This window comes from Aphelocoma coerulescens, chromosome 9 (genome assembly GCF_041296385.1).
Source record: "Aphelocoma coerulescens isolate FSJ_1873_10779 chromosome 9, UR_Acoe_1.0, whole genome shotgun sequence".
Classification (NCBI taxonomy): Eukaryota; Metazoa; Chordata; class Aves; order Passeriformes; family Corvidae; genus Aphelocoma; species Aphelocoma coerulescens.
This window is the reverse complement of record NC_091023.1, coordinates 17,728,381-17,752,617: the sequence shown is the minus strand read 5'-3', so window position 1 is coordinate 17,752,617 and position 24,237 is coordinate 17,728,381. Positions and strand designations below refer to the sequence as shown.

The 24,237-nt window shown below is 61.7% G+C and overlaps 4 protein-coding genes across 7 annotated transcripts in view; 1 reads left to right on the top strand and 3 right to left on the bottom strand.

Annotated features, from left to right (window-relative positions):
- The first annotated feature begins 1,510 nt into the window (after positions 1–1,510).
- Positions 1,511–12,020, top strand: ECEL1 (endothelin converting enzyme like 1). Its single transcript, XM_069024233.1, has 18 exons — positions 1,511–1,719; positions 3,178–4,063; positions 5,900–5,968; positions 6,125–6,235; positions 6,803–6,895; positions 7,125–7,249; positions 7,670–7,892; positions 8,033–8,131; positions 8,226–8,300; positions 8,744–8,847; positions 9,061–9,119; positions 9,272–9,323; positions 9,452–9,519; positions 9,629–9,753; positions 10,018–10,083; positions 10,289–10,384; positions 10,921–10,997; positions 11,244–12,020. The coding sequence occupies exons 2-18, from the start codon at positions 3,320–3,322 to the stop codon at positions 11,341–11,343; spliced, it is 2,286 nt and encodes a 761-aa protein (XP_068880334.1). The 5' UTR covers positions 1,511–1,719; positions 3,178–3,319; the 3' UTR covers positions 11,344–12,020.
- Positions 12,021–12,245: 225 nt separating this feature from the next.
- LOC138114646 (intestinal-type alkaline phosphatase-like) lies at positions 12,246–15,384 on the bottom strand. The gene is made up of 11 exons (XM_069024353.1): positions 15,321–15,384; positions 14,663–14,779; positions 14,420–14,535; positions 14,040–14,214; positions 13,725–13,897; positions 13,501–13,635; positions 13,341–13,413; positions 13,125–13,257; positions 12,821–13,014; positions 12,596–12,706; positions 12,246–12,508 (listed from the first exon to the last, which is right to left on the bottom strand). The coding sequence occupies exons 1-11, from the start codon at positions 15,382–15,384 to the stop codon at positions 12,246–12,248; spliced, it is 1,554 nt and encodes a 517-aa protein (XP_068880454.1).
- A 747-nt stretch (positions 15,385–16,131) lies between these two features.
- On the bottom strand, positions 16,132–18,833 carry LOC138114867 (intestinal-type alkaline phosphatase 1-like). Its single transcript, XM_069024817.1, has 10 exons — positions 18,668–18,833; positions 18,388–18,503; positions 18,138–18,312; positions 17,866–18,038; positions 17,658–17,792; positions 17,509–17,578; positions 17,262–17,394; positions 16,954–17,147; positions 16,695–16,811; positions 16,132–16,418 (listed from the first exon to the last, which is right to left on the bottom strand). The coding sequence occupies exons 1-10, from the start codon at positions 18,831–18,833 to the stop codon at positions 16,132–16,134; spliced, it is 1,566 nt and encodes a 521-aa protein (XP_068880918.1).
- A 1,921-nt stretch (positions 18,834–20,754) lies between these two features.
- Positions 20,755–24,237, bottom strand: part of DIS3L2 (DIS3 like 3'-5' exoribonuclease 2) — a 184,518-nt gene continuing 181,035 nt past the window's right edge. For 3 of the 4 annotated variants that reach the window (XM_069024458.1, XM_069024459.1, XM_069024460.1), the window contains exons 21-22: positions 24,025–24,126; positions 20,755–21,272 (exon numbers count right to left, since the gene is read on the bottom strand). In XM_069024458.1, the coding sequence (XP_068880559.1) occupies positions 21,174–21,272; positions 24,025–24,126 (201 nt within the window). In that variant the 3' untranslated portion in view covers positions 20,755–21,173. Of the gene's footprint in view, positions 21,273–24,024; positions 24,127–24,237 lie in introns of those variants that run through there. The other variant, XR_011152723.1, reaches the window with a different exon arrangement.

Here is a 24,237-nt window from a genome sequence, read left to right as displayed (position 1 = left end):
AAGGTGCCAAGTGTGTCTCGGGGCTGGGTAAGTGCAGGCACAGGGAGGCTGGTGCGTGGCACCCACTCCCATATCCCCCATCCTCCAGCCAGCCCCTTTGTGAGCAGCAGGGTTGGATTCCCTGTGCTCACCCATGAAGAAGCCTGACTGGGTGCCCTTGCATCCCCCTGGAGTTGGTGACATGTGGCTGCTTGGGATGCCCAAGCCTGGGGTGTCTCTCTGGTGGGATTCATGACTCCCTCTGCCTCGATATGTGCCCCATGAAAACTGTGCTGCAACACCTGAGCTTGTGTGCCAGGGTACGTGTGGATGGCAGTGAATGCTTGAGTCTGAGAACGTGTGGAGGCACAGCATGTGTGTCCGTAGCGGTGCATGTCGGTGTGTGTGGGTGTACATGTGATGCACATGTGTGCCACTGCCTGTGCAGGTGATGCTGTGTCCTGCTGCTGCAGAAGGCACCATGCCCGGGCCATGCCCAACACCCCAGCACAGGAAAGCACAGCCTCAGCAGCCCCAGGCATCGAGGGCTGTGCCTGGGGCCAGTCCACAGCGCCCACAGGACAAGACAGTAGGTCGCACAGCACTGAGCCAGCTGTGCCATGACAAGCAGGGCCGCATGCCACAGCACAGCACCCAGTATGTGCTGTCCCTCCCCAGCACCCAGGAGACCCAGAGCCCTCTCTGGGCGCCCAGGGATGTGGTGGCACGGGAGGGTGAGGGTAGGAGGGCACCTCTGAGCACGACAGGCAGGACGGCCGTGGGGGGCCAGAGCACACAGCCACTGCAGGGGGCCACCGTGGGAATTGCTGGGCTATAAATCTCCTTGCTGGGCCCCCCCGTGGCAGAGAAGCTCACGATATTTATGTTGGGGATTTATCTGCAATGCAGTTTAATATTCCCGGACCTTCGCCTGTGTGTTTGAATGCACAGCTCCCTCCCCATGCCACCCCGTGCCACCCCGTGCTACTCCCGTACCCACCCTCTCACCCGGCGCCTTCCAGGCTCTGTCTCCTGCCCACCCACAGCCCTGCCCCCTTGCACCCACCCTGGCACAATGGGACCGGGCCGGGCCGGGCTCCCCGGGGTGCCCGGGCAGGGAGGGGGATGCCGCGCCCCCTGGATGCTCCTGGCACAGGCCGTCGGCCGTGCCCACCCGTGCCCCTCCGGGGTGCCGTCTGCCGGGGGGTTTCGGCAGGGTGCCCGGACGGGGAATGCCAGGCGGACTGGCACTGCCAGCCCTGTGCCAGCCCCGCCGGGTGGCGGGGCCCAGGGACGCCCCTGCCCTACCTCCCCGCCGGCGGGGATGAGGTAAGGCTGGCGGGTGGCACAGGGCTGCTCCATTTGCATAATAATCTCGTTAATGGAGCCTGGCCTGCGGGAGAGCCGGGCTGGAGACACCACCCCCTCCCCGCCCCGCCGCCTCCCTCCGGCCCCGCCGCTCCGCCAGCCGCGGCGCGGGGCGCGGAGCGGAGCGCGGGGCGCGCAGCCGGACGGGTGGCGCGGGGCCGGCCAGCCCGCGGCAGCCTCCTGACACCCCCCGAGAGAGCCGGTGAGCACCCCCAGGGCCCCCCGAGCATCCCGGGCAGCGTCCCCCCAGCACCCCGGGAGCATCCCCCAAGTATCTCGGTGAGCAAACGACGACGAGCGACCCCCGAGCATCCGCGGACTTCCCGGGCAGCAGAAGGAAGAACATCCCCTCAGCATTCCCCGAGTACCTCGGTGAGCACCCCGCGAGCAGCCCGGGGATCAGCCCCCGTGCCTGCCGGCGAGCACTCCGCGAGCATCCCCCGAATATCCCGGGCATCATCCCAGGGAGCACTTCCCGAACACCCCTCGAGCAACCCTCGAGCATGCCCCCGAGCACCACAGGCATCATCCCGGCGAGCATCTCCCTAGCATCTCCCGAGCATTTCCCTACCATCCCGGCAAGCACATTCCCGAACATCCTGGTCAGCATCCTCCTAGCATCGCGGGCAGCATCCCCCCTGAATCCTGGGCAGCAACCCCGGGGCACCCCCGAGCATCCCCTGAGCGTCTTGGGCAGCGTACTGAGCAGCATCCCCCGAGTTTCCTGGGCAGCCCCCTGGCCCCCCCCGCCCTGCTGTGCCTGCTGCCGTCCCCGCTAACTTTCCGACGGCAGCAGCTCCCTGGCACGGGCACGGTCGGGCTGCTGCGCCGGGGCACAACTTTGCCCAAGTTGCGGAAGGAACGGGGGCGCGGGGGCTGGGGGAGCCCCGCTGTGGGGATACTGGCCACCTCCCGAGCAGCTCTTTGTCCCCAGCCTGTCCTCCTCCACCTGCAAATCCGGATACCTTTCTGCACCAAGCAAGAAGCGGGGTCTCCTTTTGAAGTCCCCCCCCTCCACTCCATCTTTGTCCCCACCCTCCTTTCGCCATGGGCAGACCCCCTCCTCCCCACATGTCACCCCTGACAGACACCCCTGCCCGTCGGGCACCAGCCAGTGGAGAGAGGTTGGAGGGATGGTGGTGGTGATTGTGGGGGGATGCTGTGAGGTGTCCACGGGGTCCAGGGCTCCCCCCAGACTGGAATTAACTTTGCTCACACATCACGCACCGTGCCACAATTTGACACAACGCAATGCAACACGGCGCACCACCACCCCACACAGCACAATGCAACGCCACCCGCCACGGCACAGCACCACACACCCCAACATGGGGCCATGCAACCTGACCCAGCCCGCAGCACCCCAACCCAACGCCTCCCCTCACAAATCTCCCCAAAGCCCCTCTTCCCCAAGCTGCTCACCCCATCTGTACCCCACCCAGAGGGACTGGCAGCCCTGTGCTCCCCCTGGTTGGGAAGAGTTCTCATGCTGCTGTCTGAGGATGGGTTCACTGGAAAACCCTGGACATCCACCCAGTGGATGCTCTGACTGGAGCTCTGTGTGGGTGTGGGGGGTGTGTGACATTAGCCGTGCCAGGGACTGAAACCCCTGCATCCTGCAGGCAGGACCCTGCCCTGTCAGCAAAGGAACTGGCAGATGGGACAGCCATGGGGTAGAGGTGCCACCAAGCTCCTGGCACTATGGACAGTCCCAGTGCCAGCAGTGGGGCATCCATGGGGATGGATATACAGGCAGCAGCGACAAGAAGCAACCCTCCTGCCTTTGCTCCTCCCAAATCCCCCCTCATCCATCTCCTCTGTCTTTTCCAGGAGTTTCCTGACTCACCCGGACATCACCACCTCCCCGTGGCAGGCACAGCTCCAGCATGAACTGTGGGGTGTCTGAGCCTGCACTCCCCCTGCCCTGAGCCCCCTGCACCTGTGGTGCTAGCGGGGAGCCCCATCCCCGGCCATGGAGAAGACCTACTCGCTGACAGCACACTATGACGAGTTTCAGGAGGTGAAGTACGTGAGCAAGTACCAGAGCGGGACCCTGCCCAACAGCTTTGCCCTCCAGCTGGGCGCGGGGGCCAAGAAGCGCCGTGGGGGGCTGCCACGCTGGAGCCGCCGGGAGGTCTGTCTGCTCTCAGGGCTGGTCTTTGCTGCGGGGCTCTGCGTCATCTTGACGTGCATGTTGGTCCTCAAGTACCTGGCGGCCGAAGGGGACAGCTACTGCCTGGAGGGGTGCCAGGAGAAGAAGGCCTTCCTGCGGGCATCCCGCTTCCTAAGCGCCAACATGGATGCTACCATCGACCCTTGCCAGGACTTCTACTCCTTCGCCTGTGGCGGCTGGCTCCGGCGGCACGGCATCCCTGAGGACAAGCTGGTGTACGGCACCATCGGGGCCATCGCCGAGCAGAATGAGGCCAAGCTGCGGGCGCTGCTGAGCCGGCCCGTGCGGCGCCGAGCCCGTGCCTCGGCGGAGAGGAAGGTCAAGGAGTTTTTCCGGTCATGCCTGGACCGGGCTGAGATCGATCGGCTCGGCCCCCGGCCCATGCTGGAGGTCATCGGGGAATGCGGTGGCTGGGATGCTCCTCCGGACCGCAGGGACATCAATGAGCTGCTCTACAAGACGCAGGGGGTCTACAGTGCTGCCGTGCTCTTCTCCCTCACTGTCAGCCTGGACGAGAGGAACACTTCCCGCTACGTCATCCGGGTGAGGGCACCGTGCCCCTGCGGCCGCCCCCTGCCCCGGCCACCCGCCAGTGCCGCTGACACCTGCCTGATGTCACTGTTGTCGGTGCTGGGTGCCTCCAGTGTGTGGGCTTGGCTATAGCAGATGGCTGGGGTGGGGACCCTTCCTGTCCCTAGGGACCCTCCTGTCTTCCCATCGTGGGACCCCTGTGTCAGGCTACCCTGGGGTGAGGATGGCACCTCCAGGACAGGGCTGGGGACACGGGCAGTACAAAGTGAGGCAGTGCCGCCTGCCTGGGTGCTGAGAAGAGCCCGGCAGGGCACCAGGGTCTCCAGAGTGCTGGCAGCCAAGCACCTCACCTTGGCATTGTGGCTGCCATCTGTACACAGGGGGCAAGCCCCAGCCAGAGGCAGGGAGATGCCCACCAACCCCCCAGCACGGTGCCAAGGCATTTGCCCATGGCTTTCTCAGTCTTTCCCACCCCTGCCAGACCATGTCTCTCACCTTGTGGTACCACCAGAGTACAGGTGGGCTTTATGTGGCTGGCCAAGCCTCTTGGTGGGTGTTGGGGTGCAGTGGTGGGCATGGTGGAGCACAGTGGGGATGCCGTGGTGGGCTCGCCGATGGGCACGGAGGTGGGCATAGCAGGGACAGCGTGGGCACGGGTGTGCATGGTGATGGCGTGGTGGGGACGAGATGGTGGTGATGGCGAGGGCATTGGGGGGGACACAGCGGTGGGGACGAGCCGCCCTGTTCTCTGTGAGACGGTGGGGCTGTGGGGTCTGAGTGCGAGTGGGTGTGCGGGGCCGGGGCGGCGCAGTGCCGGCTCCGGGCCGCGCGTGTGCAACACTAGAGGGAGCGTCTGTCACAGGGAAAGGGTGGGCGGGCTGGGCGGGGACCGGGAGCCCGAGGGGTGGGGCACGGTAGGCGTGGGGGGGAGATGGGTGTGACAGCCAGGGCTGGGGGTCAGGGCTGGGGGTGTCGGGGGTGTGACTGGGGGTGGGTGTGCGATGGGTGTGAGTGGACAGGTGTGTGAGGGGGCTGGGAGCGTGTGTGAGGGCTGCAGGTTTCAGCACCGTCTGGGAAAGCAAAGGGGGCAGGGGTGATGAGGGAGATGGGGGAGGAAAGCTGGAGGTGCCCGTGGGAGGCTGTGTGAGTGGAGGGGGGCTGGTGAAGTGGGACGCGGGGAGCTGAGACAGAGAGAGAGAAGAAGGAGAGGGTTCATGTTTCTGTGTGTGCGTGTCTGTGTGTGTGTGTGTGTGTGTGCATGGAGCGGAGTAAGATGGATGTGCGTGTGTGGGGATGTGAGCGTCCATAGCTGTGTCCAGAGGGGCGAGTTACCTGTGTGTGTGAGTGTGTGAGTGTACACACAGGTGCAGCTGTGCTCAGGTGTGAGTATGGGTTAGAGGCTGTGCCTGTGGCTGCAGGAGAGCAGGGCTGCGTGTGAAGAGCGAGGGTGTCCATGCAGCTCCCCATGCAGGCTGCAGTATAGGAGTGGGGCTGGCCATGGGGCAGGAGTGGGGACACCAGGGAGCAGGGATGGGGCAGAGAGTGCTGGCAGCATAGGGCAGGCTATGAGGCAGCCTATGTGCCAGTCAAGCCATGAAGCAGGGGCCTGCCCTCTGCCCAGCACTCCCAGCCTGTTGCATGCTGCCTATTGCATCTCCAGCAGTCTCTAGCAGGAAGGAGGAAACTGAGGCACCGACGTGCCCATGCCTGGGGCTGTTCCACCCCACTGCTGCCCTTCGGCTCCGGGAACACCAGAGGCACTCTGCGATGTGGGGAAGGTGAGGGGTGCCTGGCTCAGCACAGCCCCCCTCCCTCTGCTCACCCACTGCCCCCATCTCCTCCCCCCAGATCGACCAGGACGGGCTGACCCTGCCTGAACGGACCCTCTACCTGGGGCAGGATGAGGAAAGCGAGAAGGTGAGGGGGGCACAACGATGCCTTGGGGACACTAGGAGAGGGACCAGCACCCAGCATGGTTGGCAGACAGAGGGCACCCCACTGCCAGCAGTGCCGGGGACTGGGATGCCACGGAACAGTGGGTGGTGGCACTGAGCATCCCTTCCCTCTGAACAGATCTTGGCCGCATACCGACTGTTCATGGAGCGACTGCTCACCCTCCTGGGGGCTGAGCACGTGGAGCAGAAAGCCCAGGAGATCCTGCAGCTGGAGAAGCACCTCGCCAATGTGAGGGGGACGCGTGCCATGAACTTTGGGGTGCCCCTGTCCAGCCCTCGGACATCCCAATCACAGATTTTTGGGGATCTCCATGTCTGCTCCTAAGCAATCCCATTCCAATCCCTCCTTGGGGACCTTCATACCTGTAACTTGGGGATCTCAGCCTCTTGAGGACCTCATGGCAGAGCCTCAGGGACCCAGTCTCACATCCTAAGAACCCCCAGTCCCAGCCCTCAGGACAACCACTCCAGCCCCACATCTACTCCTTGTGAACCCACTCTGGGCTCTTGTGGACTTCATATCCAGGTCTTGGATATGAAGTCCTCAGTCTGGACCTTGGGGGAAACTGTGTGCCCATTCCTCAGATAACCCAATTCCTTGGGGACCTTATGACCAGCCCTCAGGGTCCCACTGGCAGAAGAGGGTTCCTGGGGCAGGGAATGGGAAGGATGTGGGTCAGTACCCACATCAGAGATGCCCTCTTGCCCCGGAGCTGTGCCCCAGCCCAGTGCCCTATGCCTGTGTCACCCTCAAGGTGGGCAGTGGGATGGTGACAGCCATGCCCACCCTGTGCAGATCACGGTGTCCGAGTACGACGACGTGCGGAGGGACGTTGGCAGTATGTACCACAAAGTGACCCTGGCTGAGCTGCAGCGCATCACTCCCACGGTGAGTACCCCTGGTGCCAGCCTGTCACCCCATCCTCCATCTGCCTCTGCCCCACACTTGTCCCTGTCCCCCTGCTCCATGCCCTCAATGCCCACCTCCTGTCCCAGTTAAGTCCACTTGAGGACAACACACTCCTCTGGAGGGAGGCTGGAAAGCCTGGAGGGGCCCCTTCTAGGGTGGCATGGAGCAGGGGTCCCCATGCCCCCCCTGACAGTGCCTGCCCTGGCAGCTCAAGTGGAAGCGTTTGCTGGACCGCATCTTCCATGACAGCTTCTCGGAGGAGGAGGAGGTGGTGCTGCTGGCCACCGACTACATGCACAAGGTGTCCAACCTCATCCGTGTGACACCCAGCAGGTGAGGGGGGCTGGCACCTCCTGTGCCCCTGGAACCTTCCCCAGCCTGGCAGAGGGCACAGGACAGCTGTGGCTGGAACCTTCCATGATCACCCTCCTCTTGGGAAGGCTGGGCTGGGCACAGAAAATCTGGGAAATCTTGTGGGAGAAAGCACTGCTGTGAGCCCCACAGCATCCTGGTGGCGTCTGGACACCTGGTGAGCCACCCATGCTAGAGGTCACCAGACACATCACACATCAGGGAGAGACATGGTGCCAGACTGCCCCTGTGCCCTCCCCGGCCATGGCCCCCCTGTGTCCCTGAGCAGAGGTGTCCCCAAGGAGGGGTGTCCCCAAGGAGGAGTGTCCCCATCCTGGCGCATGCTCCCACCCTCCCCTGTGCCTGGGGACATGCTGGGGGCTGATCCTGTCCCTGTCACAGGATCCTTCACAACTACATGCTGTGGCGCATCGTGGTGGTGCTGAGCGAGCACCTCTCCACCCCCTTCCGTGATGCCATCCACGAGCTCTCCAAGGAGATGGAGGGCAATGAGAAGCAGCTCGAGCCGGGTAAGATCTGCCTGAGCCAGGCCAACAAGCACTTCGGCATGGCCCTGGGAGCTCTCTTCGTTGAGGAGCACTTCTCCTCTGCCAGCAAAGCCAAGGTAGGTGACGCTGCCTATGGGCATGAAGCCAGCATGATCTCCCATCGTCTTGCCAAAGTGCCTACTGCCCCCACCAAGGGCTGTCTGGCCGGTGATGGATGGTGGGGATGCTGTGCCAGCACCATGGTGACTCACCATAGGTGCAGCAGCTGGTGGAGGACATCAAATACATCCTTGACCAGCGCCTGGATGAGCTGGACTGGATGGATGAGGAGACGCGGAGAGCAGCCAGGGCCAAGGTAGTTGCCCCTGGCATGCACTCCTGTGCTTGGCCCCATCACCAGCCTGGGGGCACACAGGATGGCCTGAACCTGCCACTCATTTTGCCCACAGCTCCGGTATATGATGGTGATGATTGGGTACCCTGATTTCCTCCTGAAGCCGGAGGCCATCGACAAGGAATATGAGGCAAGGGATAGCCCAGGAGCATGTGAGGGCATGGGCACATGGTGGGGGAAGACGGTCCCCACATCTGCATCAGGGTCTCTGGAGATGCCACCCCAAAACCAGCCCCCTCCTGGTGCTCACTGTGCTCACCACTGGCAGGGTGCCCCACACAGGCAGTGCCATGTAGTCCCTGGGGTCTGGGATGGTGTCTGCTTCCCCACATCGCAGCCCCCAGAGCTCAGCCCCATCCTCTGCAAGTTAGGGGTGCTGGCGTGGCCCAGGGACCCCATGGAGCTGACAGAGAAGCAGCTGTGCCTGTGGGCACACAGCATGGGACATGAGAACACACTTGTGACACATCCACAGTCAGCAAGGCTTACAGGGGTGGGAGGACACCATGGGCCTGCCCTCCACACTCCTGGGGCTGGCATCTCCCCTGATGTTGTTTTCCCCCCCGCCCCCAGTTTGAGGTGGATGAGAAGACCTACTTCAAGAACATCCTCAACAGCATTGCCTTCAGCATCAGGCTCTCGGTGAAGAAGATCCGGCAGGAGGTGGACAAGTCCGCGTGGGTATCCCCTTACCCTGGGGGAACATGGAGGGGCCCAGCATGGTGCCACCAGTGCCCCCTGTCCCCATGCCCGGATGCACCCCACAGGGTGTAGGGGCAGAAGGGCACAGGGATGCCAGGAGTGCCCCCCTGTTCCCCAGCTGGGAAAAGGGATGGCACTTCCATGTCCCTTGGTGTTCTGAAGCCCAGCACTGCTGTCTCTCTGTGCAGGTGGCTGCTGCCTCCCCAGGCACTGAACGCCTACTACCTGCCCAACAAGAACCAGATGGGTGAGCACTGCTCGCCCCCGATTTGCCCCCGGGGTGGGAGTGGGGAGGATCTGAGATGGGGACATGGCCCAGGGTCCACTGGTGCTGGGTGATGCTGTGGGTGGGGAGAGGGCAGGGCGACCCCCAACTGCAATGTTCTCTTGTGTCCCCAGTGTTCCCTGCTGGCATCCTGCAGCCCACCCTCTACGACCCCGAGTTCCCACAGTGAGTGTGGGGCTGGGGGATGGCTGGGGGTTGCCAGGGCAGGGGATAAAGTGCCATACCCTGGGGTCATCCCCATCCCTGCCAGCACTGTGCTCTCCACCCTCTCACCTCTGCTCCCCACCTAACAGGTCGCTGAACTATGGTGGGATTGGCACCATCATTGGGCACGAGCTGACCCACGGCTACGATGACTGGGGTGGGTGTCCCCTCCATACCCTGCCAGGATGTGAGGTGGGTGGGGTGGGACAACTAGGCAGGATGCCTGGGTCCCTTGGAACCATCGGAGGTGGCGGTTGCCGTGGCAGGGGGACAGTACGACCGGCACGGGAACCTGGTGCACTGGTGGACAGAGCGGTCGTACAGCAAGTTCCTGAAGAAGGCACAGTGCATCGTCAACCTCTACGACAACTTCACCGTCTACAACCAGAGGGTGAGACCCCCCTCACCTGCCAGGCAATGCCCAGCGGGGCACAACTGTCCCATGGTGGGGTCCCTGCTGCTCCATCGCTAGGGCTGGCTGCCTGCAGGAGAACTGACTCTGCCCTGCCCAGCCCTGACACCCAACAATTCATCACACCTTAGTTTGGAAATTCCTCAGGGCACTGGGTGCACCCTCGGTGCCAGGGTGGGAATGGGGGGAGGCCTGGCTGGGGGGACACCTCTGTTCATGCTGTCATTTCTCCTCTCTCGGCAGGTGAATGGCAAACACACCCTGGGGGAGAACATCGCTGACATGGGGGGACTCAAGCTCGCCTACTACGTAAGTGTCCCCCCACCCTCGGTGTCACAGCCATGGGGCAGCTGCTTATGCCATCCCCATTGAGTGGGCAGGACAGCCCCAAGCCCCTCCTTGCTCCCTGCAGCAAGGGATGGGCATGATCCTGATTGCTGGGGGCTTGGGGGTGGGCTCAGGGTGGTTTTGGGGGAGTGCCCAGGCCATGCTGAGGACACCCCTTTTACTCCAGGCCTACCAGAAGTGGGTGCGGGAGCACGGCCCTGAGCACCCCCTGCACCACATGAAATACACACACGACCAGCTCTTCTTCATTGCCTTTGCCCAGGTGAGCCCCTGTCCTCCTCCCATGTAACAGGTATTGGGGCAGGGCAGGAGGGTCACCCTGTGTGGAGCCAGAGGCTCAAAGGGGTGGGGAGAGAGCCCTGGGGGACCCAGGGCCCATGGCCAGGAGCCAGGCTCAGCTGCATCAGCAGGTCCTGGGCTCAGGGTACAGAGCTCAGCCCTGAACGAGCACCCCACACTGTCCCATTGCTCATGTGGACCCTACAGTAATAAATATGTGTGTCCCCCATGACCTCCAGAGGCTCCACAGTAACAAATACACATGATCCCAAACTCCTAGGAAGCCCTGCAGCCAGGCAGCTTACAACCCCGGAGACCCTACAATAACAAACATGACTCCACACTCTCCCAACCCACTTATACCATGTACACAGGCTCCTGGGAGACCCTACAATAACAAATACAACCAGGGCATCACTGCCCTTAACCCCTAGCAGCCGAAGGGCCATCGTGCCCTGGTGGTTGCCAGGACCCAGGGTGCCCCATGTGGCTTGCCCATGGAACCTTTCTCCCCCGCAGAACTGGTGCATCAAGCGGCGATCCCAGTCCATCTACCTGCAGGTGCTGACAGACAAGCATGCCCCGGAGCACTACAGGTACTGGGTGCTCCCAAAATGGGGCGGGCTGGGAGCATGGTGGGTGCCAGCCTTCCCCACAGGTGTCAGTGCTGTGCAAAGTGGGATGAGCACCCTTCTGAGTGCTGGTGCCAGCAGTTTTTGGGTGATATCCCTGGGGCAGGGGACGGGGTGGTGCCGGGGTGAGCATGTGCCCTGAGCGGGGTGCAAGGCAGCAGTGGGGAATCAGGGGGTGCCCAGCTCTGAGGTGCCCCCCTCTCCTGGCAGGGTCCTGGGCAGTGTCTCACAGTTTGAGGAGTTTGGACGGGTTTTCCACTGCCCCAAGAACTCGCCCATGAACCCGGTGCACAAGTGCTCAGTGTGGTGAGGCTGATCCCCCTCCAGCAGGCTGGGACCCTCCATCTCCACCCCCACCTGAGTGACACCCTGTGCCCACTCCCCAACTTCCCATCTCCCCTTCCTATTCTCCAGGTAAAGGGGGCACCCTCGGGTGTCACAGGGGGCCACCCCAAAGGAAGGCACCTGCCATAGGGGTGGAGGCAGCAGAGAGACACTTGGGGTGGGCAGCTGCCTCCTGCCCATCCCCCTCCTACCCACTGCCCTGCGCACTGGGGGCTCCTCACCCCCCATGGAGGAACGAGGGCACACCCAGGCAGCCCTGTACCCCTTTTTCTGTCCACTCACCCCAAACCCTTCACCCAGTCCTACCACATCCATCCCAGCGACAGTCAAAGCAGGGGGAGGACTCCAGAGTCGCCATGGGGCTGCCCCGTGCCAAAAGCCTCCCCTGCCCGGTGCCCACCCCGGCATTCCCCACACCAGCCCCATCCTGTCCATGCACCAGCCCTGCCGGGGTGGGGCACAGCAGCAGAGCCGGGGCCGGGCCGTGCCAGCCTGCCGGTGAGCTCGGGCACACGGACACTGCTGTATTTTTCGCTGCTGTTTCTGGTCAATAAAGCACTGGATATGCCGGGCGGTTGCCAGGGGCCATGGCCAGGGGATGGGAGCAGTGAGCAGCACCCCCAGCCCTGCCCACATGGCACAGGCACCCCCCTTCCACGAACACGAACACTCCTGTTCCACCAGTGTCACACTCCGTGTTTATTTAACACTGTATTTAACACCCCGCTGCCCGGGACTTGGTGTCCCCATGGCTGCTGCATCCAGACCAGGGATGCTTCAGAAAGCTGCCATCTGCCCACAGGTGCCACATGGTGGGGAGGAAGGGGAACATGAGTCTGCCCCATGGGGTGCCCTAGGGACATGGGATCAGTGGAAGAGGGGCAGAAGGAGGGCGGGCAGGAGCAGGGCCAGGGGGGTGGCGCGGATACCAGGGGCAGAGTCCCGCTGGCGGCAGTTGGCGTAGGGCTCGATGCAGGCGGCGTAGGCCATGACATGGGCCACGTAGGTCTGCTCCTGCACCCCGTGGAAGAGGTGGGCCATGGGGCCCTTGGCCAGGATGGCCACGTCCTCACCGCCATGGGTCTCCGAGCTGAGGGGCACAGCCGCCTGCGGCAGGTACTCGAACTGCACTGGGGAGGGGAGAGAAGGGGGTTAAGGGGGGCAGTGATGGCCCTCAGCCCCACCCCACCACCCGGCCATGGTCTCTGTGCCCTCACTGGCTTCGTCTGGGTCCACGTCGGGCCGATCAGAGCCTGGGTATCCTGGCCCATTCCCATAGAGGATGGATGTGTAGTTCTTCCCGTCAATGGCTGTGCTGGGGGCCAGACCTGGGGAGGGGTTGATGGAGGAGGAGGATCAGCCAACAAACACCCGTATCACTCCTCTGGCTGCAGTCAGGGTGCCACAGGGCTGGCAGTACGCAGCACAGGGCAGAGCCCCACCGAAAATGGAGGAGCCGCGCAGGGTGTAGCCACCGAAGGAGAAGACGTGTGAGTGGTCAGCGGTGACGACGGTGAGGGTCTCAGCCTCGTCTGTCAGGGCACCCGCCCGCTCGATGGCCCGGTCGAACTCCACCGCCTCCGTCAGTGCCTTATGGGCTGCACTGTCGTGGTGGCCGTGGTCGATTCTGCCACCTGCAGATGGGCACCCACAGTGGGCTGGGGACCGATGGCAGCACCCCCAACTCCCAGCCCCATCCTACACCCCCCTCTCAGTGGCCCCAGGGGCACGGGCCCCAACTTAACTTCCACAAAGAGGTAGAAGCCTTTGGGATTCCTGCTCAGGATGGTGATGGCTGCCTCCATCATCTCTGTGAGTGATGGGTCCAGGGTGGTGTTACGCACCAGGTCGTACTTCATGTCCCCAGGCTCAAAGAGACCTGTGAGGGCACATGTTGGGGACTGCATCAGTGCCTGAGTGTCCCAGTGCCTCTTGGGTCCAGGCACAGGGGTCATTTGTTACCCATCAAATAATTCACGCTGGAGTTGGCGGCAGCAGCCAGCATCTCCGTCCTGTTCCAGACATAGTGGGCACCCTGTGGGCGAATCCCTCAGGGGTTAGTGGGTGCCTGGCCCTGTGCCAGGGGCAGTGGGCAGAAGACCATCCCCGCTGCGTCACCCACCGGCCGTGCCTCCAGCCACATGTCGATGAGGTTTTTCCCATCCTCGCGTATCCCATTCTGGTTGCTGTTGGTGGGGTACTCAGGGTCCGGCGTCCCTACGGGGGTCATGTATTTCCGACCACCACCCAGGATCACCTGGGGGGGATGAGGCGGATGAAGTGTTAGTGGGGGTGCCCTGAGAGGTGTCTGTCCCCGCTCCCCTCCTCCCATGTGCGGGCGCTCACGTTGATGTCGACGTTGTGGACCAGCTGCCAGGCGATGTCCTTGCAGCCCTGCAGCCGCGCGTCCTGGGGCATGCTGGCATCCGCGTACCACTCCCGGTTCACCACGTGCGCGTAGTTCCCTGAGGGCGACGCATGCTGCACCCGCGTCGAGGTCACGATGCCCACCGCCTTCCCTGCCAAACCCCGCTCATCAGGCCCCACTGAGGGCAACACAGGATCCCCACCATCAAGCTATGGGATGCTCATGGGGGGAAAGCGCCCATTGTGACACCCCTTGTCCCCACAGCGTCCCCCCAGCCCTGCATCCCCCGTTACCAGCATTGCGGGCTCGCTGCAGCACTGAGAACACCTCGTTGCCAGCCGTGGTGTTGCACTGCGAGTGGCGGGCAGCCGCGCTCAACCCCACAGTCTGGTAGTTGCCCTTCACCCCGCAGAGATAGGCGGTGGCTGTCCCCGCGCTGTCGGGGACCTGCCTGTCCACATTGTAGGTCTGCCAAGGACAGAGGGGCTCAGGGCAGGGGTCCCTAGTGGGTGTCCCCCCAGCACCCCCTGCCACGCTCATTCGCTCTCCCATGGACACGTATGGGATGGGGAGGGACCCCATGCACAGCATATGTGCAGCCCTGGGGTGTCAGCAGCCCCATGCTCCCATACCTGGGATCACCATGGCCCCTGTCCAGCATGCAGGAATTTACCTTGGAGAGAGCCACGTAGGGAAAAGCATCCAGGGCAAGAGGGGTCTCAGGGCCCAGCTTCCCCTGCTGCTGCCCCTTCAGGATGCGTGTGGCTGTGATGGTGGGGATCCCATATCCTGGGCAGAGAGAGGGTCCTGGTCACCCTCTGGATCAGGTGCCCTCCACACATCCCACTCAGCAGGGCACTGGCCATGTCAGCCTGCCTGCCAGGGGTGCCAGTGGTGCCAGGGGTGCCAGACTCACCATCCCCAAGGAAAAGGATGAGATTTTTGGCTGTGCGTATCCTGGGCTGGAGTTTGAAAGAGGCTTCGATGGCTGCAGCTGCCTGCTTGTTCCAGAAGGATGGCATCTCCTCCTCCGCTGGGACAGTGCAAATACCCATCAGTCCCAGCTCACCAGCACCGGCATCCCTGAGGCACCCCTGCAGGGTACCCACATCCCAGGGATACTCATTCCCTGGGCACTCCCATGCTGGGGCCTCCTCTCACATGGACCAAGTGGTTCAGGGGACTGTATGGGGTGGGGGGAGACAATGCAGGCTTGCACCCACTGCCTGGCCCCAGGGTCCTGGGGCAGGGAACAAGGGGGGCAGCCAAACCAGACATGATGGGACGTTATCTGGCGAGTGGGATGGGGCCAAATCCATGGTAGGGGGTGGTGATAGAGGATACAGGCACTTCTCCCAGATGAGCCCCCAGCACAGAAGCAAGCAAAAACCTGGGGGAAAACTGGTTCAAAAACCCCAGAAGAGCAGGGGTAACTCACACCCATTAATCCTTGCTCAGCTGGGCAGCCCCAGCTCCCCTCCCCAAGCCCTCCTTGTGGCCAGCCAGGCTGACACCCTGCTTCCCCAGACACCCTCTGCAGCCAGCCAGGCACCCGTCCCCATCCTTGTCCCCACCTGGGATGACAGCAGTGCTGAGCCCTGCCCAGAGGCAGAGGGTGAGGGATGCCAGGAGCCGCATGGTGAGATCTGACAGCCCAACGCTGCTGGCAGTGTCTGTAAATCCAGCAGATCTGTGGAGGGACTTTGGACAGGGATCAGCCCTAGCAGGGTGTGTGGAGGGGTTCAGCATGTCTCTGCTGAGCAGTTTGCACAAAGGCCGCAGGGCTGGGCTGATGGCACCTCCTTGGCACAACACCCTGTGCCTGCTGGGCACAGATGGACTTGGGGCACAGACAGATGCAGGGAGAAGAGGATGTGCAGTGCTGGCAGGAAATCCTGCCCTGGCCACGGTGCTGTAGTGCCAGGCAAGGCAGTGTCCTGTCCCAGGGTGCCATGGGCAGCTCTGAGCATTGGACCTGGGACAATGGTGGGTATGGGGAGCGCCTGGGGTCACTCGTGAACCGAGCACTCTGCTCTCTGCCCAGGCTTTCTTGAGCAATAAATCCACAGATGCGAACTAAAACTCTGCTCCTTGCTCAGCCCTTGCCGGGAATGTACCAACCCTTGTGGACTGTGTCCCAAACAGGCAGAGCTGGGGAGGACATGGCCTCCCCTCACCCGCATTTCATCATCTCCTTCATCCCAGTGCCTCCAGTGCTGGTCCAAGGAGAGAACCAGGAGCCACAGCCAACTGGGGAAGCAGGCACAGGGCAGCACCTCAGGAGGTGACCGCCACTGTGAACCTTTGCACGATGGATGGAGACAAACAACCTGTGTTTTATTGCATCCCTTGGTCCTGTCCACACTGGGACTCAGCCAGAGCCTCTCAGCCTCCCACTATGAGGGCAGCTATGCAGAGGGCCAGGAGGGCAAGCAGGGGCTGTGGGGAGCACTGTGTGCCATGGGAGGCCCTGCGGGCTGCCCTGCACCCGGGCTCTGTGGCATAGGGCTCGAGGCAGGCGGCGTAGGCCATGGCATGGGCGATGTAGTGCTGCTCCTGCACCCCGTGGAAGAGGTGGGCCATGGGGCCCTGGGCCAGCACCACCACGTCCTCCCCACTGTGAGTCTCTGTCTCCAGGGGCACAGCTGCCTGTTGCCTGTAGTCCTTGTCCTCTGCAGGGGGAAGACAAGAAATGGGGCTGGGGGTCTGGCTCCCTGACACGTCACAGAGGTGGGGGGACAGCTCCCATCACTCCTGCGTCAGTGTGATTTCTGCCCAAGTGACTCCTGAGCCTCACAGTGGCATCAGGACCCTGTGTGGCCCCTGTGGCCATGCCAGTGGGATGTTGTCCCCAGCCACCCTGTGCCTCCACCCAATCCCCAGCAGACTCACTGGGAATCTGTCTCCAGGCACCCTGTGGCTCTGCCACATCCCCAGCAGGCTCGTACCTGCAGCAGGGAGGCTGGCAGCTGGACGGGCCCCGTCACGGATGCTGTAGCCAGGACCATTGCCATAGAGGATGCTGGTGTAAGCTCGCTTGTCCTTGGCTTTCTTGGGGGCCAGCCCTGGCACAGAGAAAGACATTGTCACCCCCTGTCCCAGCTGGGTACCTCTCCCCAGCTCCCTGCCTGGGCCAGCTCAGCCTCCCACAGCAGCAACAGGGTGAGGTGGGAAGAGGGATGTTCACTGCCCCTCCCCAGGACCCACCGAAGATGGAGTTGCCACGTGGTGTGCTGCCCCCAAAGGTGAAGACATGGGAGTGATCGGCCGTCACCACGGTCAGAGTGTCAGTGGGGGAGGTGAGCTCGCCCGCCCGTGCCACCGCCCGGTCCAGCATCACAGCCTCCATCAGCGCCTGCTTGGCCCGGCCACTGTGGTGGCCATGGTCGATTCTGCCACCTGCACGGGGAATGTGGCCATCATCCTCTCTCCAGTCCCCTCGGGTGGCCACCTGCTCCCAGGACCCACATCCCACCCCAGCCCCAGCCACAGTGCCCGCCTGGAGCTACTCATCTTCCACAAAGAGGAAGAAGCCATTGGGGTTCCTGCGCAGGATGCGGACGGCCTTTTCTGTCATCTCCACGATGGAGGGGTCCGTGGATGTGTTGCGGTTCAGCTCGTACCTCATGTCCTTGGGCTCAAAGAGGCCTGGGGGAGGAGGTTGAGGGGGTCCATGCCATGCTTTGTGCCCCTGTTGACACCTCCAGAGAGGGGAGGAGGAGGAGGAAGGATTGCCATTGGTGCAGGCAGTGATGCTCCTACCCATAAGGTGGCTCACAGAGTCATCTTCAACCGCATCCAGGCCCTTCTTGTCCCAGACATAGCGGGCACCCTGCGAGTGAGAGCAGAGCCAGTGCCAATGGCACACACCCTGTGCCTGGAGTCACATTCCCTCTTCCCTGGCGTACTACCTGCTTGGCACTCAGCCACTCAGCAATCAAGTCCCGGCCGTCCTTCCTGGTGCCATTTTGATCCGGGTCCTCCGGGTACTCGGGGTCCGGAGTCCGCTTGGGGGTCATGTACATCCTCCCGCCGCCCAGGATCACCTGCCGGGGAGCTCAGCAGACCCTCCCAGTGCTCCCGGTGCCCCCTCCCTCCCGCTCCCGCTCCCCAGCTCACGTTGATGTCGGTGTTGTGCACCAGCTGGTAGGCGATGTCCTTGCAGCCGTCCCGCAGGGCCTCCCTGGGCATGTTGGCATCAGCGTACCAGCCCCGGCTGGCCGAGTGCGCATAGGCTGCCCCGGGGGACGCGTGCTGCACCCGCGTGGTCGTCACAATGCCCACAGACTTGCCTGCAGCATGGGCAAGGGTTTACAGGGAGTCCATCAAGCTCTGTACAGCACAGGATGGCCATGCCAGGCTCTCTGACAGGGCTTCTGGCTGCCCCGTACCTGCCAGCCTGGCCCGGTGCAGGATGGAGTCCACCTCATTGCCAAAGGTGGTGCGGCATTTTCCATAGACGGCCGCCCCGCTCAGTCCCAGAGTCTTGGCGTTGGCCTTCACCCCACAGAGGTAGGCGGTGCCCGTGCCAGCACTGTCAGGCACCTGCCGGTCGATGGTGTAGGTCTGGAAGCAAGACAGGTGCAGGGGAGTTTCAAGCAGGGGCAGCAGGAGTGTCCCCCCGGGCACTGCCCCACTCACCTTGGCCAGGGCCATGTGGGGAAAGGTCTCCATGGCCAAGACATTCTCCTCGCCCAAGCCGCCGGACAGCTGCCCCTTGTAGATCCGAGCCGCTGACATGGTGGACAGCCCCATGCCTGTGGGCATGTCCGAGTCACGGGGTGGCAGGGGGCCGGGACCAGGGACAGCCCTGCCCTCCTCAGGCACTGCCCGAGGGCTTGCCCCAGCCCCATCTTCTCATCAGCCACATCCCCCGGCTGTTGGGGAGCTGCAGGGCGTGGCAATGACCCGGGGCACTCACCGTCACCCATGAAGAGGATGATGTTTTTGGCCCGCTGTGCCGCTGGCTGCAAGGCCAGGGCCAACTCCAGCCTCCTCCTGGCCCCTTTATTCCAGTAGCCCGGGGTCTTCTCAGCATCTGGAGGTGAGAGCAGAGCTGGGAGCCTCCAGGGGTCCAGCATTGCCATCTCTACCCAAGGTGAATTGAGCTGCTGTAAATCCCCTCCATGGGGGACCAGAAATCCCCTGGAGATCAGCATAGTCTTTTGCAGCCCAGCATTGCTCAGAAACCACCTGCAGAGGGGAAACTGAGGCACGGTTTTGCAGGGAAGTCCCTTGTGCCTCTTGGCAGTGGATGAGGAGCCAGAGGATCAGCCACAGCGAGTGTGCAATGGCTGGGTAACCACAGCTGGCTGTGGCTATTGGGGCACTTCATCCAAAGTCAGGGATGGGGGTTGGGAGCAGCAGGGATGGGGGGCAGGGCCTGCTTTGGTGGGGGGCTGAGACCAATCCATTCAAAGGCTGTGGTCTCAGACCCCCCTGAGGTGGCTGTGAGGGCTCCCCTTCGCTGGTATCCTATGGGGAGGTGACATGGTCCCTGGAGACCCCCAGGAAAGTGACACCAGCCCCAGCATCCCCCACCAGAGGCTCTTACCCCACTGTCCCACATGTCCCCTGTCACTGGAGGCTGCAGTGGAGAGCTGGGCGAGAAAGCAGAGGAGAAGGCAGGTTCCAGGGGAAAGCGGTTGCCCCATGCTGCCCACCCCGGCTCCCTCCTGGAATGCTGCCTTCGTCCAGGGTGAGGGCACAGCCCTTTATGGCTCTTCCCTGTCCCGTGAGACGATGGGCTGATAACATTCACCACGGACTATCTCCCAGCCCTCCAAGGGCCCTCCCAGTGCCCCCAGCCCCCCCCCCGGGGCCATCCCTTCCCCCACCAGCAAGGCAGGACCTCCAGCCTGTTCCTGAGGACCAGGGCACCTCTGGGCCCCAGCTCCCATGGGGGCGGTTTCCTGCAGGACCCCAGGGAGTGGGAGGGAGAGCACAGGGCAAAGGGCTGTTTTTGCAGACAGGCTGAACTGGGCCAGGCTGGATTTGCCTGGTTTCCCCTGAGACAAACCTGAGGAGGGGACACTGGGCTGAGGGGTAGGGGGTGGACATCTTGGCTTTGGTGTCAGTGTCCTCTAGTCCGTGCCAGCAGACAGTTACATGCTGCCTGTCAGCTCCTGGGACAGCTGGTCCCTGACAGGCTGGGTGCCCTGGGGCAGCCCATGCCAGCACACCTGCACAGTGGGGTACCTGCTGTGGGCAGGGAACAGCCCCATGTCACCAGCATCGGATGACATCCACTCGTGATTGCACCAGGCCATCTGGAAGGACACTACAGGAGCACAACCCCTGGAGACTACAGGTGTCCTTGATGGCTTCACCAGCCCCTGGGAACTGTCCTGTACCCCGCCCTAATCCCCCATCCTGATCCAGGCACTCAGGGTTTGGCCAGCTCCTGCAAAGGGCTGATGTGGTGCTGGGGCCACGCTGTCACCACTGATGGGGCACAGTGATGCAGGGCTCCCTCCCTGCCTGGCACAATGGATTCATTCCTTCTTGCCAGATGTCAATCCCTTCACCAACCACTGCCTGTGATGATGTGGAGGCTGCCAGAGCAGCCCATGCTCCCGACACACCCTGCACAGCATGGGTGGGGAACATGGGGACAGAGAGAAGGCAGAGATGGCTGGAGATGGCAGAGGTCAGTTGGTCAGCGAGGTGCTGGATGCAAGGACATGGTGCCACAGGGTCCCTGAGCAGGATTAGGCTGGAGGCCAAGTTGTGAGGGCCTGGAGGAGACGCACAAGGACTCCTCATGAAGTTGGAGGGACTGAGGGAATACCTGCTGGATCAGGAGCTGGGAACATCTGTCCTGATTTCACATCTGGCCAAGCATATCTGAGGCTGGGACAGGCAGTGAGGCCGCTTGGATTTCATAGTGCCTGGGAAGTGGCAGGCAGGGGAAGGGAGGGGGCTGCCTGGGAGATGAGTTACTGCTGGGATCCCCCAACTGGGGGGAACATGCAGGGCACAAAATAAAACCCACACACAGCTCCACACACAGCTGCTGACCCAGCTTTTATTACATGACACACAACCCTGCAAGAAACCCTCCTTCACAGCCCCATGGCTGCATCCCACTGCACCCACATCCCAGCCCCTCTCCGCTCCTGGGGACATGTATCCCCTCTCAGCCTTCACCACGGGCACTGAAGCTGGGGATGGACACCACTGCCTTAAAAAAAACATTAAGAAAGCATAAAGCTAAAAATACCCGAGAGTAGAAATATTCTGCCTGGGGCAGGCTCAAGCCCTGCTCCCAGCTGGAGTTAAAATCCAAACCACAAATAAAACCACAATGGTTTTAAAACTCAAAACCCCAAAGTCCTTGTGGGTCCCTTCTGTCTCCAGTGGGTGCCAGTGCAGGGCCTGGGAGGTGAGGGAGCATCACAAGTGGGGAGCCCATGGAGCCAGGGCTCTCACTTGTCCGAGCTTGGCCTCTTGAGCAGGGCACTGTACTTGAGGGGGCCACCATCTGCCGTCAGTACCACCTCCACCAGCGTGAAAATGGTGATCACCTTCAGCAAGGGAGAGAAAGAGAGAAAAGAGGGTTTTCAGGCAGCTTGGCATCACACCAAGATTTGCTTAGAGCTGTGCTGGTTTTTGCTGCCTCCACCAGTGCACCCATAAGGAAGCAAGGAATGGGGCAGGATGGATTCAGATAGCTCTGCTGGCATCCAGGGTGCTCCTGGGGCTGAAGGCAGCATCCTCAAGGCAACACCATGGGCTCTGACACCAGCCAGGGAACCCAAGAGCCTCCCAAAACATCCTCACTTATCCCAGCCTCATCAGGCCCCCACTTGCTCTCCACACAGTCTAGGAAGGATTGTGGGCATTTGTGCCCTTGGCTTTGGGTCCCAACCTCCCCTCAAGGCCCCCCATGCCTTTCTTCCCTCTCCAGCCGCAGAACCACATCATCCCTTAATGGAGCTTGGCCAAGAGCCAACGTCGGGCTGCGGCGAGAAGGGTTTTCCACATGACGTTGAGCATTTCATCAGCATCCCACAAGGAGGGAGCAATCTGCCTGTGCTCCCACAGAGAGAGGAGACCCAGGAAGGGAGCACAATGGATGAGAGATGCAAGGAAATGAAGACCCCAGAAAATCAATTCCTCCTGTTCAGCAACGGTGCTGCTGCTGCCACCTCCCTGCTCCTCTGACCCCAGCTCTTCCTGCGATTGTATGGATTAGAAATGGAAAGTATTGATCTGGTCTGTCCTTGAGGCACAGTTAAGGGGCTGGCTGGGACATTGGGAAGGGCTTTCCTGGGGTCATGCCCAGACATTTGGGGACTTTGCTTGCTGGAGCCCGTCCCCAAGCCCTGTGGTGTAGCAGGGCTTGCTGGGGCCATCTGCTCAGGGCTGGCCCCAGGAGAAGCAGGCACAGAGCTGCCGGCATAACCTTGTCCAACGCTTCCCAGCTCATCCAGCGCCGGCTGCTCCAGATTAATTACTCAGAACACGAAAATCTCATTGAGACTTAAATGTACCAAAGTGGCCAGTGAGGAGCGACCTGCAGAAAAATCCTATCACATGTGGCTGCCCAGAGAGCTGTGGGCTACTGAGCACCAGCCTCTGCCCACCCCAGCTGGCTGCAGTGCAGGGGGTGGTGGTCATGGGGCAGCCCCCCAATCTGGGGGAATCAAAGGGGGACTATCAGCATTCTCCACCGCAATCCTGCTTCATCCCTTTGCTGAACTGCCATGAAACTGCACAATTTCACATCAAATCCCCTGAGTCTTAGATCCACTTCTTACTTCACCCCTCAGTGATGCCCACTGAGGCCCTGGTAATCCCCTGGAGATCAGAGAGAAATGGGGGCAACACCTCCCCTCCGTGGCAGGGCCAAACAGTCCAGATCCCAGCACAGCTTCTCACTCACAACCTTACCTGATGTTCCCACTGCCTGGCCAGGCTCAGCTAAACCTGGAAGCAGAGGCCAAGCACTGGGGTCAGGCGAGGAGCTGGGGTGCTTGGTGCTGTGGGGTGTCCAGGTGACATCTACCAGAGTTCAGCATGGCCCATAGGGATCTGGCTCATCCCAGGACTGAAGATTTATAAACTTAGGGATCTGCTGGCTCAGAAGATTTCTCAGACCCTGATCCCATGGGAGAGCTCCAGTGTTTTCTTAGGAGGTGTGGAGGGTTTGTGGAGGAGTTTCCTCTACCAACTGTTTGCTTAACCAAAATGGGCCCTGCTCATGCTGGGGCATCATTTTTCATCAGCTCCCTGCTAGGGTGTAAGTGATCCCTGCTCCTGTAGGAAAGGAGGAACTGAGGCCATTCCAGGCTGCATCCACGGGGCTTCTCTGAGCCAAGCTGAGACAGGAAAGCTCAGCTCCAAAGGGAGGAAGGCCTGCAGAAATGTCTGCAGAGTTGGATCCAGCTCTGATCACAACATCCACCCTGGGAAGGGAAGGACTCTCCAGGACACAGATCACACCAGATGGGAGGGTCAGCCCACTCTGTGTCAGGATCCCTAGCTGGGCAAGGATGGGATGTGCTGAGCTTGGATGGAATTGGGGCTCAAGTGCAGAGCCCCTGGGGTGGTGCAGGGAGAAGCTGGGATTCAGCCCTTCAGGCAGGGATCACAGCAGTCAACACAGCTGGGGTTTTATAGCCATGCCAGACAAAAGCTGGCAAAGAAGCACCACTTAATCAAGCCAGACAAATGCGATTGCTCCCTTTGATTGAGTTACCAAGTTAATAGATGACAGGGGCACAAGAGAGAGATTTCTAGATGCTGTTAAACCATTTGACACTTCATCTCAGGAAGTCTGATTTTAAAAAATTCTCCTAATTGAGGCTCAACCCTGTCACAGGGATGGAAACCCCAAGAAAAGGCTATGTCAGGGGCAAAGAATACCAGGATGGGGGGAAGGGTCTAGACAGGAGCTGCCTTAGGCCTGATCTTACTTAACATCTTAATTGATGATCTAGAAGGAGGAAGTAAACAGCATGTTAATTCAATTTCTGGAGGAAACTGAACTGGGAGGCAGGGCACACAGCAGGCAGGGCAGAGACTGAAGGCTGTGGAGGGGTCAGATTGTGAGGGCAGCGATGGGATGGGACTGGGCTGGATGGCAGAGGAAGTTGAGGCTGAAGTTGGATTCACTGGGAAAGGGACACAGAGGGACAGCAGGACCTGACATCCTGCAAGGCAAGACCTGCCTCCTGGACCTGTCCCTGCAGACATCACAGGATCCACATGTTGCACACAGCCTCCATGCCAGCCATGGTGTTGTGAGCCTGTTCCATGCTGTGGGGGTCTTACCTGGGGCACAGATTCCTCCTCCAGCTCCTCTGGTTCCCACAGGAGTGTCAGCTCTGGCTTCTTCCCCACCTTCTGGTAGTGGAAGTCCACCAAGGGCAGCGCCTGCAGGCAGGGAGAGTGTTGGGAGCATGTCCCCCAGCAGCTCTCCTCCTCCACCTTGCCTGTGGATGGGGCTGATGCTGTTTTTGCCCAGCACGCTGCCTCTGCAGCTCT

What these genes read in the sequence shown, in the direction of transcription:
- ECEL1 (XM_069024233.1), top strand. Translation starts at nt 3,320, where the DNA reads ATGGAGAAGACCTACTCGCTGACAGCACACTATGACGAGTTTCAGGAG. An exon ending in ATCCGTGTGACACCCAGCAG is followed by an intron (nt 7,250 to 7,669) that starts GTGAGGGGGGCT and finishes TCCCTGTCACAG; the next exon opens with GATCCTTCACAACTACATGC. An exon ending in CCTCTGCCAGCAAAGCCAAG is followed by an intron (nt 7,893 to 8,032) that starts GTAGGTGACGCT and finishes GACTCACCATAG; the next exon opens with GTGCAGCAGCTGGTGGAGGA.
- LOC138114646 (XM_069024353.1), bottom strand. Translation starts at nt 15,384, where the DNA reads ATGCGGCTCCTGGCATCCCTCACCCTCTGCCTCTGGGCAGGGCTCAGC. An exon ending in CAGCACTGCTGTCATCCCAG is followed by an intron (nt 14,780 to 15,320) that starts GTGGGGACAAGG and finishes GCACTGTCCCAG; the next exon opens with CGGAGGAGGAGATGCCATCC. An exon ending in TCCACAACGTCGACATCAAC is followed by an intron (nt 13,636 to 13,724) that starts GTGAGCGCCCGC and finishes CATCCCCCCCAG; the next exon opens with GTGATCCTGGGTGGTGGTCG.
- LOC138114867 (XM_069024817.1), bottom strand. Translation starts at nt 18,833, where the DNA reads ATGGCAATGCTGGACCCCTGGAGGCTCCCAGCTCTGCTCTCACCTCCA. An exon ending in GCACCGGGCCAGGCTGGCAG is followed by an intron (nt 18,039 to 18,137) that starts GTACGGGGCAGC and finishes CCCATGCTGCAG; the next exon opens with GCAAGTCTGTGGGCATTGTG. An exon ending in GGCTTCTTCCTCTTTGTGGA is followed by an intron (nt 17,148 to 17,261) that starts AGATGAGTAGCT and finishes CATTCCCCGTGC; the next exon opens with AGGTGGCAGAATCGACCATG.